The sequence below is a fragment of the Arvicanthis niloticus genome, chromosome 1 (genome assembly GCF_011762505.2).
Source record: "Arvicanthis niloticus isolate mArvNil1 chromosome 1, mArvNil1.pat.X, whole genome shotgun sequence".
In the NCBI taxonomy this organism is placed as follows: Eukaryota; Metazoa; Chordata; class Mammalia; order Rodentia; family Muridae; genus Arvicanthis; species Arvicanthis niloticus.
In genome coordinates, this window is record NC_047658.1 from 40,580,073 (window position 1) to 40,594,140 (window position 14,068).

At 44.5% G+C, this 14,068-nt stretch overlaps 1 protein-coding gene across 2 annotated transcripts in view; it reads left to right on the forward strand.

Annotated features, from left to right (window-relative positions):
* Positions 1-14,068, forward strand: part of Igf1r (insulin like growth factor 1 receptor) — a 279,402-nt gene that overhangs the window by 213,082 nt on the left and 52,252 nt on the right. For both annotated transcript variants that reach the window (XM_034512795.2, XM_034512804.2), the window contains exons 4-5: positions 2,605-2,756; positions 5,209-5,353. In XM_034512795.2, the coding sequence (XP_034368686.1) occupies positions 2,605-2,756; positions 5,209-5,353 (297 nt within the window). The remainder of the gene's footprint in view (positions 1-2,604; positions 2,757-5,208; positions 5,354-14,068) is intronic.

A 14,068-nucleotide genomic window follows, 5' to 3' on the forward strand; every position in this document is an offset into this window, starting at 1 on the left:
CCCAACAATGCCTTCCTTCTGGATCTGGGAACAGCGAGGGATAGCTGGCCAGTAAGAGGGAGAGCTGGTCGCTATATCATGTTTGACCTGCAAGTTTATTTCCTCTCTGTACTCGAAGGCATTCAGCTGTCCTGTAACACACAGTGAGGATGCTATGTATTCATAGGACTTGGGTCTCTTTTCCTGCAGTGTGGTCTTAAAGCACTGGGCCGCTGCTCCCTGCCGGACTTTTCCATTTTAAAGTAAAACACTATCAAGAAATAATAGCTGTCTCTATAATAATAATACCTCTCTCAGCCTTTGAAGCCTATTTAGCACTTACTTGAAAGTATTTTTTTAAATACTGTTTATGCTCTGTCTGTACGAGAGTGAATTTTAGGAAATTTAAACTATATTATATAAATTTAAACTATATTATAAATATATAATCAGAACATGTTTTTATAGAAATGTTTTCAATTGCTAAATGATTCCTCACATTTTAACAAAGGGGGTGGGGCTGGTTCCAGTTTTTCCACTTGAATAAAAAAAAAAATGGAGAAGGAACAAGCATAGTCATGTTGACCCTCAACATTTACTTGTTTGTAGCCTCTTTGTCTGTCATACCATGAAGTGAAGACAACTCAGATGCCCTGCAAAATAAGTAGTAAAGCAGACCCACTCACTGAACATTACCATGCAAGGAAAAAAAAAAAAAGATTTAACTTTAAGGATATTGTACACTGGGAAATATATCAACCTCAGAAGTCATATGCTGTATGATGGCATTTATGTAACATTCCCAAAGTGGCAGTGGAAGACACCTTAGCAGTTACCAGGAGTTGGGATAGTGAGGTCTGTGGCAGGTAGAGGGCAGCTACAGATGGGTAACACACAGGAGGACTTTGTGGCGTTGAAGTTGCCCTGGATCTCAACTGCAGTAGGGAATTTGCAGATCTGTCGAGGCAGATGGAGAAAGGCACAGAACCCCACACGCGTGCCAGGTCAGTGTTGTCTTTACGTTGGATGTGGCAGCAGTTGGGAGCGTTGGGTGACGTGTACACAGGTGCTCTGTGCTGTCTTTGCAGCTCTGTGTTACTACAAAATATGTTTCTGTTTGTTTCTGGGTTTTATGTGGTGTGTAGTTAAATTAGAAAAACAGACAGAGCACAAAGAAAGTTCAGGAGACCCCTCTCCAGGCTAGAAATGAGAACTGTCTTAGGTTCTTTTGCTGTGATAAAACGCCATGACTTTAGCTTCTTATAAAACAGTATGTTTAATTTAGCTATGGTTTCAAAGGATAGGATCCAAGATGGTGGAGTGAAGGAAATACTTGAGCGCTCAGCCTGAGTCTTTGAAGCTTTAAAGCCTACCCCAGTGGCACACCTCCTCCTAATCCTTCCCAAACAGTTCTGTCAGCTAGGGACTGAGCATTCAAATGCATGGGTCTATGGGGCCATTCTTACTCCAGCACCACAGGCATGTTGCATGTGATATAGAAATCCAAATGTCCCCCACTTTGGCTAGCCAGGTCCAGTTCCCATGGGACCATATGAAAACCTCAGCCCCAACTTCCCTAATAGGAAATAGGAAGATAACAGAGAACTATTAAGGTTTTAAACAAAACAAAAACTATATATAGTATTTTGGGAAAGGATGGAGGACTTTAGTAAAAGCAGCTATAATTTTATCCTGATTTTCTTCCTCTACATGAAGTTTCACAGGTTCATTTAAGAGCAATAGTTTGAATACAAGGCTATCCCACACACTCCAGAAGATTGGGTCATTTTTCTCATTCACAAATCAACCTAGCTTCTTGGCCCTGATTCTATATATAGCTAAGATCTCAGAAGGTGTAGCCCCAGACTTAGCATTTTCTCTGCCATTTCCTAAATGATGGTCAGTAAGCAGGAAGCACACCAGTGCTTCTGGCTTCTGGTTGTGTGTGGCACTGAGGGTAGCATTTGGACCAGGACTTCATCACAGAGCTGAGGAAGTTCCTGGCTTCTATTGTATGTGCAACAAAACAACATTTGGATCAGTTTACAAGTTTCTGCAAAGCACTGTCAAGATATAAATTCACCTGTGCTTTACCAAGAAAATAACGAACCCACACTGTACAAGGTGCCTGTTGGAATCCCTCCCTGGGCTTTGGGAAGTAGAATCCTGTTAGTGGCAAAGTTGCCGCTGTCCCTCTGCTACCTCTGCCAGTTTTCCCTGCCTTCTCTGGGATGCAGGCAAGGGTCTCATCAGAGAGCAGCTTCTTCTTTCCCATAGCCCCAGAGTGCCTGTGAGTCTACGTCTCCCAGGTAGACCAGCTGGCTCCCTAGTCACAAGCCTATGATACCCACATGCTTCTTGCATGGATAACATATTTTGTCTAGAAACAAGCAACATGCTTTCCTCTTCCACAGTATGTGTTCCCTCTGTGTGGTTGCAGCTTGGATGGCTTGCCCTGAGTAGGAAATACTGTGTGACCCTTTGGATGTTTCAGCATGGTTCTTTCATGAAATGCTGCTGTGATAACAAGCAAAAAGCCTCCGTACTTTTCCATTTTGTTTGGTTTGTTTATGCAAGAAGATGAACTCACTTCCGTGTTTCTCATCCACTCTTCATCTTCACCAGCATGTACTGTATTCCCTGCGAAGGCCCCTGCCCCAAAGTTTGCGGTGATGAAGAAAAGAAAACAAAAACCATCGATTCGGTTACTTCTGCTCAAATGCTCCAAGGATGCACCATCTTGAAGGGCAATCTGCTGATTAACATCAGGCGAGGCAGTAAGTGTTCCACCTCACCAGACCAGTGCCTGGATCGCTTGGTTTACTTGCATCGATGCTCTTCCTGGCTCTGTCCCCTTAGTCACAACCAGAAGACAGGCTTAGAAAAACAGCATGGGGTATAAGTAAGCCTCTTGTGTGACGTCTCTCCCGTGGGTTTCTCTGAAACATAAAATCCAGATTGAAAGGCAGTCAATGTTTGAGCCATTAGCCCAGAATATATTCCTGTAAAGAGGATCAACCCTTATCTTCTTTAAGTCACATCTTACGCAGGAAAGGCCTATTCTGACACACACAAACCCGATGGCTCAGACCCATGAGCCAGCTCGTGCTAGCTGCCTCAGAGTCCACACTTCTGTAAGCCCAGAGAGTTTGAGTTACTTGCCTCTGTTGAGACTAAGCAAAGGAAGGATTTACTAAATTGATTTTTAGGAAATCTTTAAAAGTAATCTCCTAGTTTACTTCGAAGAGCCAGAAAGATGTGTCATCCACACCTCAAGCTGTGGTCCGAGCCTGCAGACCTTTCACCTGGTATAGACAGAGCTCCTGATATGTTGCTTCAGAACTGCATTTGCGAACAGCATCTCTCATCAGTGGTGGCAGAGCCCTGCAACCTTCTCTCTAGTCTTTGACTGACAGAGAAAGTACTCTAGATATATGGCCTTCAATTCCTGCTACTGGGACCTTTAGGTTGAGCTACTAGTAGTTTCATGAGGTAAAATACTATAGGCAGAAGACTCTTATTTTAATCTTTACTGGTAAAGCTTTAGGGAAAGAAAGTTTTTCTTTATTTCAGAGAAAAAGTGTCCTATTCATTTATTTAGTGGACTGCTTTCCCCTAAGTATATATTAAATAAGTGAATTACATTCTTAGGGTGTAGGGGTAGTAGAAACAAGGTGTTTTTTGGTTTGAGGATTTACTTGGGTTTTTTTTTTGTTGTTGTTGTTTTTTGTTTTGGTGGTGGTAGTGGTTTCTTTGTAAGCTTGGGGGTTTATGTTTGTTTGTTTGTCTTATAAGTCCTTAGTTTTTATTGCCCATTCCCTATCCTTCCACCATGGAGAGCGCCCTGTGCCCCACACAAGAATGCTGATCTTTATGATACTAACCAAATGGTACTTTTGCTCATTTTCTTTGAATTTATTCATCCCTAGGACATGCCTTTTAAAATTCATAAGCCTTACTGTTTTATATCTTTCTGTCATGGGATATAAATATGATTGGAAAATTCAGCCCATGAAGAAGATTTACTTACTGGACGTGGTGACGCACACCTTTCGTCCCAGCACTTCTGAGGCAGTGGCAGGCAGATCTCTGAATTCAAGGCCAGCCTGGTCTACATAGAGAGTTCAGGACAGCCAGGGCACTTGCCTTGCACACAGGGGTCCTAGGTTCAGTTCTTGGGGAATAAAACAGAACTAGCTGCAGCCATTCTTTTTTCCAGGTTGAATTTCCTGTAGCCGTTACATACAGGGAGCACTGTATTTATATTGCAAATGAAGGGACTCTGCGAGGCTCGGACTTAGTACAAGGCTTTGTCCTCTTCTGTGTTCCAAACCAAAGGAGACTCTTTCACTAAATCAACCTTCAAAAATCATATATAGTAAAATCTCATTCAGTGGACCTCACCTATTTTATTATAGTCTTAGAATTTTGTCATGAACTGAAGTAAAGTTTATGTTTCCTATTTACTATGTGAAAGGTGGGTAAGCACGATAAAAGAAAACTCACTGTTTCTGTGTCCTGTTGCCGTAGCAACTTTTCCTGCCAACTTTCTGGTTACAGAAATAATTGTGAACAGAGTAGAAAACTTACAGATGCAGAAATGATTTTAAAAAACAAAACAAAACTACTTGTTGGCCAGGAATAGGTGTTCAGGGAAGGGAAGCAGGGAGATCAGGGGTTCAACATCAACCCTGTCTCAGTGGTGGAAAAGGTAAATCAGCTACCTGCAACCATCATTGCTATAACAGTGGAGTGTTTTCCTCCAGCCCTAGATCGAGTCTTTAAATACAGAACTACAGGTCAAGCAACGGCCATCCTTACTGAGACTGGGACAGGCTTGCTTGGTCCTGCTGTGGCACTGTGGAGGAGCCAGGACCGCCTGTCACAGAGCATATTTAAAGGACCTTCCCTCCGTTTACCAGCTGGGGCTAACTAGCAGCCTGGCGTTCCTGATTTCACGTTCTGATGATCAGCTTGGCAGCTTCAACAGCCAGCCTCCTAGAAGTCTGCTGTCCCGCCCCAGAGGCCTTGTCCCCGAGTAGCTTGTGCAAAGTGGAGACTGTGTGTGGATGACAGGGATGGTTGGTCCCATGCCAGCCTTCTCACTGTGCTCCCCCAAACAAGACCTGCTTCCCATTTGCCTCCACACCAGTGTGTATGAATCTAAGCATAGTGTGCCACCTGGCCAGAGGAAGACTCACTCGGTGACATGGAGTCCTTTTTCTCTAGATAACATTGCCTCGGAATTGGAGAACTTCATGGGGCTCATCGAGGTAGTGACCGGCTACGTTAAGATCCGCCATTCCCATGCCTTGGTCTCCTTGTCTTTCCTGAAGAATCTTCGTCTCATCTTAGGAGAGGAACAGCTAGAAGGGTAAGCACTCTGTATTTCCCTTTCACAGAATTTCAGTGTGCTGCTTCTTTCAACGAGTTAATAGTGTTTGTGTGCATGTGTGTTAGTTAGTGTGTCAGAAGACAACTTGTGGAAGTCAGTATCTCCTTCTGTCGTGTGTGTCCTGGGGCTCAAATTCAGCTCTTCATTCCTGGCAACAGCTGCCCTTACCCTTACTGGCTGAGCCAGCTCACAGCCCCGAGTAGTGTACTTTTCAAACTTAGTTGGGTTACATACCTGTCTTAGGGTTTTATTGCTTTGAACAGACACATGACCAAGGCAACTCTTATAAGGACATTTAATTAGGGCTAGCTTACAGGTTCAGAGGTTCAATCCATTATCATCAAGGCGGGAACATGGCAGCATCCAGGCAGGCATGGTGCAGGGGGAGCTGAGAGTTCTACATCTTCATCTGAAGGCTGCTAGCAGAATACTGGCTTTTAGGAATCTAGGATGAGGGTCTTAAAACCCACACCCACAGCGCCACGCCTACTCCAACAGGCCATACCTCCTAATAGTGCCACTCCCTGGGCCAAGAATATGCAAACTATCACAATACTCAAATATGAGCCCTTCATTGTTAATCAGAATAAAGGAGGAACCCTGGGCTTGCTCCTGCTGTCTGAGTGGTCACCTACCTTCCTGCTCTCAGTCCTGTATGGAGCTGTGATTTGGCCACTCACAGGATACTGCCAACTTGGAAAATGAGTGTCTTCATTCTTAAGGTACAGTCATCAAGGGTTGCATACTTTTTGTTGCTGTGCTAAGACACCATGACTAAAATGACTTAGGGAAAAAAGGATCTTATAACGGGGAGAGTCTGTAACACTAGCAGAGGCATAGCAATAAGTAGGCAAGACAAAAGGTTAGAGCTCACATCTCAAAGTACAAACATGAGACAGAAAAGGCAGACTGGAAATGAGGTGAGGCCATGAACTCCTAAAGCCCACTCCTGGTGCACTTCCTCCTGCAAGGCTGTACCTCCCAAAGGTTTCACAGTCTCCCCAAATAGCACCAACACCTGGAGCCCTGCATTCAAATACGTGATTCCATGGACTACATTTCTCATCTAAACCACCACAGAGTCTAAGCTAGGCTGCTGAGTTCATAGTCAAAGGTATTCCCAGGGAACGTTTCCTGCAGGAGTGACAGCAGTCTGTCTGTGGTGCCAAACTCCAAGAGAAATCGTGATTTATCTGACACTTGACCTGCCTCAGCCTAATGTGCTCTGGGTGTGTGTGTGTGTGTATTGAGTTTGTATGCATGTGTATATTTATGCCCACCTCAGTGAAGGTAAAAGAGAGATAGGGTGTCTTTCTTCATCTTACTTGTCTAAGAGTGTCACTTACTGAACTTGGAGCTCACCAGTTTGTAGATTAACTGGCTGACAAGCCTCAGAGACACCCTGTGTTCACCTTCCAAGTGCTGAGATTCATGGGTTCTTGGGCGTGGACCTCAGGTCCTTGTGCTTGTACAGCAAGCACTTGTTTACCTGATACCTGAGCCATCTCCTTTTCAAACAGAGAAGCAGAAAGACTTGCAAAGTACAGACAGTTCATTTTATTACAAAGATATTTCAACTTGCAGCGCTTGTACATTGATTAACTTGCAGCATTTGTTTATTGACCAGCTTGCAAGATTTGGAGTATTGGTAGGGTTGTGCCTTCTGCACAGCAATGCTTTACAAGCTGGGTTTTAAAGCAACCGTGGGTTTCTCAGCAGAGGGTAGAGCTAGTACTTACTGTGTGTGTGTACAGCTTCTCTCCAGACTGCGGCCTGCCTGTGCCTTTGCTGGCCCCTTCAGACATTTACTATGGCTCTAGGGTAGCTCTGAGTCAGTGCTTTGAAATTTTATAAATGTATCAATTAAGCAATCAATTCCCTTAGAAAGACAGTGATGGAAAGATCCGTGAAGGCTTCTTTGCTAGTGTATCTGGATGAGGTTTCTTTACAACCTCCAGTTTTTCTCACACCAGCTCCGTCCTAGTTCTCCTGGTACAGCCAGAAGCAGAGCTTCTCACCTTGTCCTTGAAAAGCACCCCATCTTCCCATTGAGAACAGAGAGGCTTCAGAAAAACATCTTCTCTTTGCAAATCCAAGGCATGTGCCAGGTTCCCTGCCCAGAGTGTGACAGTCCTTCCGGGGCCTCCACCTACATGAGACTGTGGACACCCTTAATTCATTGTCGCTTGTATTAAATTTTAAAGTGAACTGTAATTCAGTTTTGTTTCATCAATTCCCCCCCCCCCCCCCCATCCCACCCTCAGTAGATTGTGCTCTGGAATCCCTGACATCGGGAAGCAATTTTTCTCTGGCAGATTAGTAGCTGTCAGATTTGTTAGTTACTTAAGGATAAGTTCCCCCCACCCCCTTTTCTCACACTGAGCAAGTGATAGGCATAGAAAGTCAGAAGGAGGCTTTGATTATTTTTATTAGGATTATTACATGGTATGATTATCTTACCGTTATGGCTTAACTAAAAGTATCATACACTTAAGATGTTGCTGAAATTTGAAGGCTGGTTTTTATTTCCAAGAATATTTATAGCCTATTTTTTCATTATTTGAAACTTAGATGTGAAGTACCAGCCAAGTCTTTTTAAGGATGCTGGTATTTGGGGAGCTTCCCTGGAAAGCTGACGCCCCACCCTGCTGTTAGCATTTGAGAAGGGAGGGGACAGCAGGTGAGGCCAGGAGACTGCTCTTGAGAGCAGTGGTTCTGAACCTTCCGATGCTGCTGCCCTTTAATACAGTTCCTCGTGTAGTGGTGACCCCCAACCATAACACCTTCATTGCTACTTCATAAGTATAATTTTGCCATTGTTATGAATTGTAGTCTAAATACATGAAATGCAGGATATCTGATATTCGACCTCAGAGGAGTCTCGAGCCACAGGTTGAAAGCCACTTGCTTCGAGGCTTCCTCTGACTAGGACATTTGAGACTCTTAGATCTTCAGTAGTAGCTTTCTCTGGTCTGCCTCCCTTCACCTGTGATAAAATCCAAAGCCGTTTGAGGGGCCATCCATAGCAGTAACTCACCTTTGTCTCTCCTTGGGTAGTATTAAGCTCAGCCGGTTCACTTCTTCCTCATTTGTTCAATAAAGGAAGGAAAGGCTTGTGATAAGCAGATGAACGCAGGCAGTGCCAAGCACAGCTTTCAGAGTGCCCCAGGGGAGAAGAAAGAAGGTGCTCTGGGCACCAAAAGGAAGACTCTGGTGGAGAAGGCCACACAGGCTTCAGAGTAGAGCTGGCCTTAAAGGGTTTGGGGGACTAGAAAGCACAGGGACAGAGGAGGGGAGAGCACAGAGTGACATCTGGGCCTGTCTCATGTATAACTCTTGGGGAGGTAGGCAGTACTAGAATTACAGGAGGCACGGTTGCACGCAGATGTGGAGGTTATCATTTAGGTAAGCCTTGGGACACACTGGGGCTTTGGAGGAGAGGTGTGTTAGCAGAGCTGTCCGACATTTAATTTCAGGGTGCTGTCAGTTTTCACTAAGATAATTTTCCCCCAGTGTTTCCCAGTGTGATACATCACAGTTACGGGGGAAGGGAAGCCCTGCAGTATTTCACCAGGTTACACCTCACTTCAAGTCAGTCAGTAAACTTGGGGTGGGGGGGAGTTGCAGGTATAAGTTTGAGTAACTTTCTGAATATTTCTGTATACTTTTGGGATATGGCAGAGATTGGAAATGACTATGTTATCCCTGTGATCCTTCTAATGTATATATTCCCAGGCTACTTCTAATTTTTTTTTTTTAAAGTGTTTTTGCCTCAACTCATTGTTGAAGGTATCTATTCCTTGAGCTGTTCGTATGGCTACTGAGAACAATATAAATGCTTCTGTGTGGTTCAGGGGTATTCTGAAGCCTGTTGTTTTGATGGACAAAGGAATATTCCTCCATGAAGGTATCCTTCAGCCTTTGCTATCCAAGAAAGCACTGTAGTCCATCTCAACCTTCTGAGCAGCCCCCGTGGGAACACTAGTGTTTTGCCTGTCGTGTAGTTGCTGTGTTTCTTTCTGGACCTGTTTACCTGTGTCATGCATGCTTATCATGAGACATTTCTGTAAGCTGGTTTCCAGGCTGGTGATAGGTAAAACAGAATCCCACCAGAACAGACACCAGGGTGAACAGCCACAGAACGGTACTCAGGTAGCAGCAGGACGACCCTTTGGTCTCAATCATCACTCTCTCTGTAATGTGGCACATCTACAGAATCTCAACTAAAGATAAGATCGTAGGAGTTGGAGAGATGCCTCATTTGCTAAGTGCACTTGATAGGCAGTCTTGAGGCCTCATGTTTGAATCCTCAGCATGGCTGAGCATAGCTGCACCTGCACATAGCTCCAGGTGGTGAGCTGAGACAGACTGATCGATCCCAAGAACTTGCTAGTCAGCTGACCTGCCTGACCTAAACCCTGAGGAGCTCCAGGTTCCATGAGAAAGCTTGTTTCAGGAGGTGAGGTGGAGAGTAACAGGAAGATGCCCAGTGTCATCCTCTGGCTTCCTCTCCTGTGTACAGAAGCCTGCACATCTGTATTCTCCAAATACAGGCACAGAAAGGAGAGCAAGGGTTTTCTCAGAAATAGTGGTGTGGTGCAGTGGTAGAACACATAACCTAGAGTGTGTAGTGTCTACCACCCTGACCTCTAGCAAAACATGGGGTAGTGGGGGCAGGGATGAAGAATGAAAATCAAGTGTTTTGTGTGGGGATGGGGGTGGGGTGTTTCTCCTTGAATAAGAAAGAAAATATTTTCATTATCTGAGAAATTCTCTGCCTTGGACAACCTTGGTTTGGGAGCAATCAAATAAATTAAAAGTTCAAGTTTTTTGGTGCTACCAAGGATTATTGTCTTGAACAGAACAAAAATACAGGAAAGTGGCCAGTACCAGAGTTGGAATTCTTAGTATGTTTAAGCAACTCTACCCTTTGCAGACTCCGTGTTTTGTAATGCCTCTTGCAGCTCTGGGACTAGACCCTAACGTAACCACATTTTAGCACTTACTTGGGACTTTTAAAATACAATTAATTATGTCGCCTGGCAATTCTAGGCTGTTTCTAGAGAAAAAAAAGCATGTACATACAAATATCATGTATGAATGATCATAGCATTATTCATAGTACTTCCTCAAAATAGTGCATTGGATGTAATCTAAGGGCTCGTCAGTATAAGTACAAAACACACAGTGAGATACTAGCCAACACCTAAAGGACTGGATCATGGTACATGTAGCTTCATGGGTAAACAGACAGGGGAGTTACTTTGGGGTGGGAGAAGAATGGGGGGCTTCAGTTTGATATAAATGTTCTGAATCTGGGTGATGGGAAGATGATTGGCCATCTGTATAAATGTATGGAAGCTCATGGAGCTGTATATTTATAGTGGGTATAATTTTAGAAGGTAAATCATACCTCCACAAAGCTGTTTTTAAAAAGTACTCAGGAACAAACCTCCTTTTCTGTTGATTTATGTGGTACTTGGTTTAGTTTTGCCTGGGTATATATTTCCATACTCGCTGAGCCTATGCAGATGGTATAACTGTGAACTTGAAGTGAACCAGTATTCTACAGATGGGCTGAGTAGTATAAATGGATGTTCTGGTGACAGCTTCGGTGTGCTGCTCCTGATGCCCTCTAGAGACAGCTGTCAACAGGCAGTAGTAGTGTCTCCTTGCAGAATACGAGTTACTGGTTATGTTTCCAGGTTGTCTTCCAGTATGTCAGTAAGGGTGTGAAAGAGGGAGGGGTCCTGTGTACTGGAGACCTCAAGCTCTGCTCTGCCTGAATCGAGGTGCAGGACTTACCTCTTTTCTGTGACTTTGTTATGGGGGACTTTGACAGTCAGAGAGGAGCACGGGTCATCCTGTACCTTTGTGAAGTGATTCAAAGCTCACAGCATCCTTTTATAGTTAGCTCATCTGATTCTTCCAATTGGCCTCGGAGCCCGATGAGACCAGAAGACACCTCCATGGGTGGCTGAGTGACGGCAGCCCTAGAGAAGCTGAGTATACCACTCAGGTAGCACTTCATAAGCAGTGGAGAGGGTACTCAGGCCTGTTTTTCAATTCTTACGTAGAAGGCTCTACACATGGTCCCTTACAGTCTTCTCGTGTTACTCTTAGCTTCATAGCACTCAAAAGGGTGGTGCTGGCCTAAAAAATGGTCGCCACAGATCATAGCTAAGTGTGGGCTGTGTGCTTATAATATGACAGTGCCTCCAGATTGTTGACCAACAATCCTAGTAGGTCTTTGCATTGGCAGGTGAAACCCATCCAAGTAGAGGGAATTTTTTTTTTTCTAACATTGAAAAAGCTAAGAGCTCCCAGGCAGTGGTGGCATATACCTTTAATCCCAGAACTTGGGAGGCAAAGGCAGATGGATCTCTGAGTTCTAAGCCAGCCTGGTCTACGGAGTGAGTTCCAGGACAGCTAGGGCTACGCAGAGAAACCTCATCTTAAAAAAAGAAAAAGAAAAAAAAAAAACCAGAAAGGAAGGAAGGAGGGAAGAAAGGAGAGAACTAAGAGCCAAGATACCACTCTCAATACTCAGCCTGTAGGAGCCAAAGAAAAAAAAATGAACAGGTCGGTTTTTAAAAATATTCTGTGAATGTAAAAGGTGGTGAGCTTAGAAACTATGAAGTCACATTTACTGAGTGGTTTCCTTAACTAGTCATTCCCTTGGGAAAACAATGACAGTTCAAGCACATTAGTGTTTTCAAGGTGTGCAGACAAGTCTCCGCCTGGGATCCTCTTAGCTCTCACCTGACTGTAGAAGGCTGTGGGGAAGCAGGCACTGTGTTGACGGGCACTCCACAGCAGCTTATTATTATTATTTTGGTGAAGGTTTTTATTTTCCTTTACCTTCTGCAGGCTCCACAATGCCTGGGTTCTATTGATACTGGTATTCTGGTTCCCAGCCTTCTCTGCATTGTTTAAAGAGAGAAAGTTTGTGTTTACTGTGAAAAGATAATCTTGCTTTTCAAAGTGATTAGTCAAATACCCCAGGTTTCTGTGTACCTGCCATTCATTTGTCAAATTCCTAGTTCCTAATTCACGCTTCCTCCCTGGGGAAAAGGATGTTTGGTTCAGTTTGGTGTGGTTCTGTTTCCTGCTAGTGAAATTAGTTTACTAAGAGACCTTGGCCTAGATGAAGATGGAAGTTTGACCTGATTAATTGGCCCTTGTATACGGCCTGGAGGTGTCTTCAGTAACAAGAGATTTTTTGTCTCCTGGGTTCTTTTTTTTTTTTTTTTTTTTTTTTGGTTTTTCAAGACAGGGTTTCTCTGTATAGCCTTTGGCTGTCCTGGAACTCACTCGGTAGACCAGGCTGGCCTCGAACTCAGAAATCCGCCTGCCTCTGCCTCCCAAGTGCTGGGATTAAAGGCGTGTGCCACCACCACCCGGCGTCTCTTGGGTTCTTAAGACTTGAGAGCAACCAGACCAGTGAGGTTAGCGATGAGGCTGCAGTCTAAAAGTGTCCCATGGTTAGGAAAGACACGTGATGGGACCAGATCTTTGCACCATTACACCTATGCAATCCTGATCACCCCCACATCCATAAGAATGAATATTCGTGGGTCCCATAGGTGGCAGTTCTGACTGACAGATCCCAGGACCTCCCTAGGATGTACAGTCTCATGTACTGCAATCTTGATTCCCTTGATTAGGGCCTTAGTTTCCTCTGACTCCTAGATGTGAGGACTCTTGAAGTATAATTTTATTTTGTTGTTGGCTATGTGAGAGGGATGTATGTCCAGAGGTCAGAGGACAGCCTTACGGAGTAACTGTTTGTTCTTCCTTCACGGGGTCCAGATCACCTGATTGTGCTGTAAGTATTCTTGTTCACATTAGCCACCTCACTGGCTCTCAGAAGGACTCTTAAAACCAACAAGAGCTCGGACTTCACCTGTTACACTCTGTCTTTAGGAGTGAGGTGCATGAACGCTCTTAATAGCACCAAGGAAACTGCCTGTAGCTTGTGCTGTGTTGAATTCATGGCTTTTCCAGTCCTGAGTCCTCACCTCTGAGCTCCCTGATGAGTTCTTGAGGAAGTGTCAGGAGCTGCTTGGCAACACTGTAACTCATTTCTCAGTAAGTGAAGGTCATGTTGAAGGCTGACCCCCTAGACAGTGGCTCTGATGTGGCTGAGGACTCTCAGCAGGTGGTACCTAGGTAGACACAGCCTTTAGGGCAGAGCAAGACTTGGGGACACATTTGTCTGGTCTGTGATTGGATTTAGAAATAGCTTTGTTAAAAAAAAAAAAAAAAAAAAAAAAAAAAACCCTCTGGGAGGAGTAGAGAGAACAAGATGGCAAAGAAACAGGGAGAAGAGAAGGGGCTCATGGTCCATGGAGAACAGACCTCTCACTTAGCTAGAGACTCAGACCATTTACTGATGCACTGCCTGCAGATTTCAGTGGTTAGGGGCAGAGACAGGTCTTCTGCAGACACCCAAGTAGCATCCTTGCTCTCCCCCCACCCTAAGGTAAACTGCTCCTGATACTAAGGTAGCCAAAGATAGTTCTCTTCCCTTTGGTCATGCCCACAACTCCCCTCTAGTGGAAGGTGGGCCTTGGAAACAGTGCCATGCCAGCCTAGTAGGCTCTGGGTAGTCCCAGGCCTGGTGTTACCAGTTTCCTGTTAGAAATCGAGATTCCTGGCCTACTCTGGACCTCTGTACCAGAAACTCTAGCA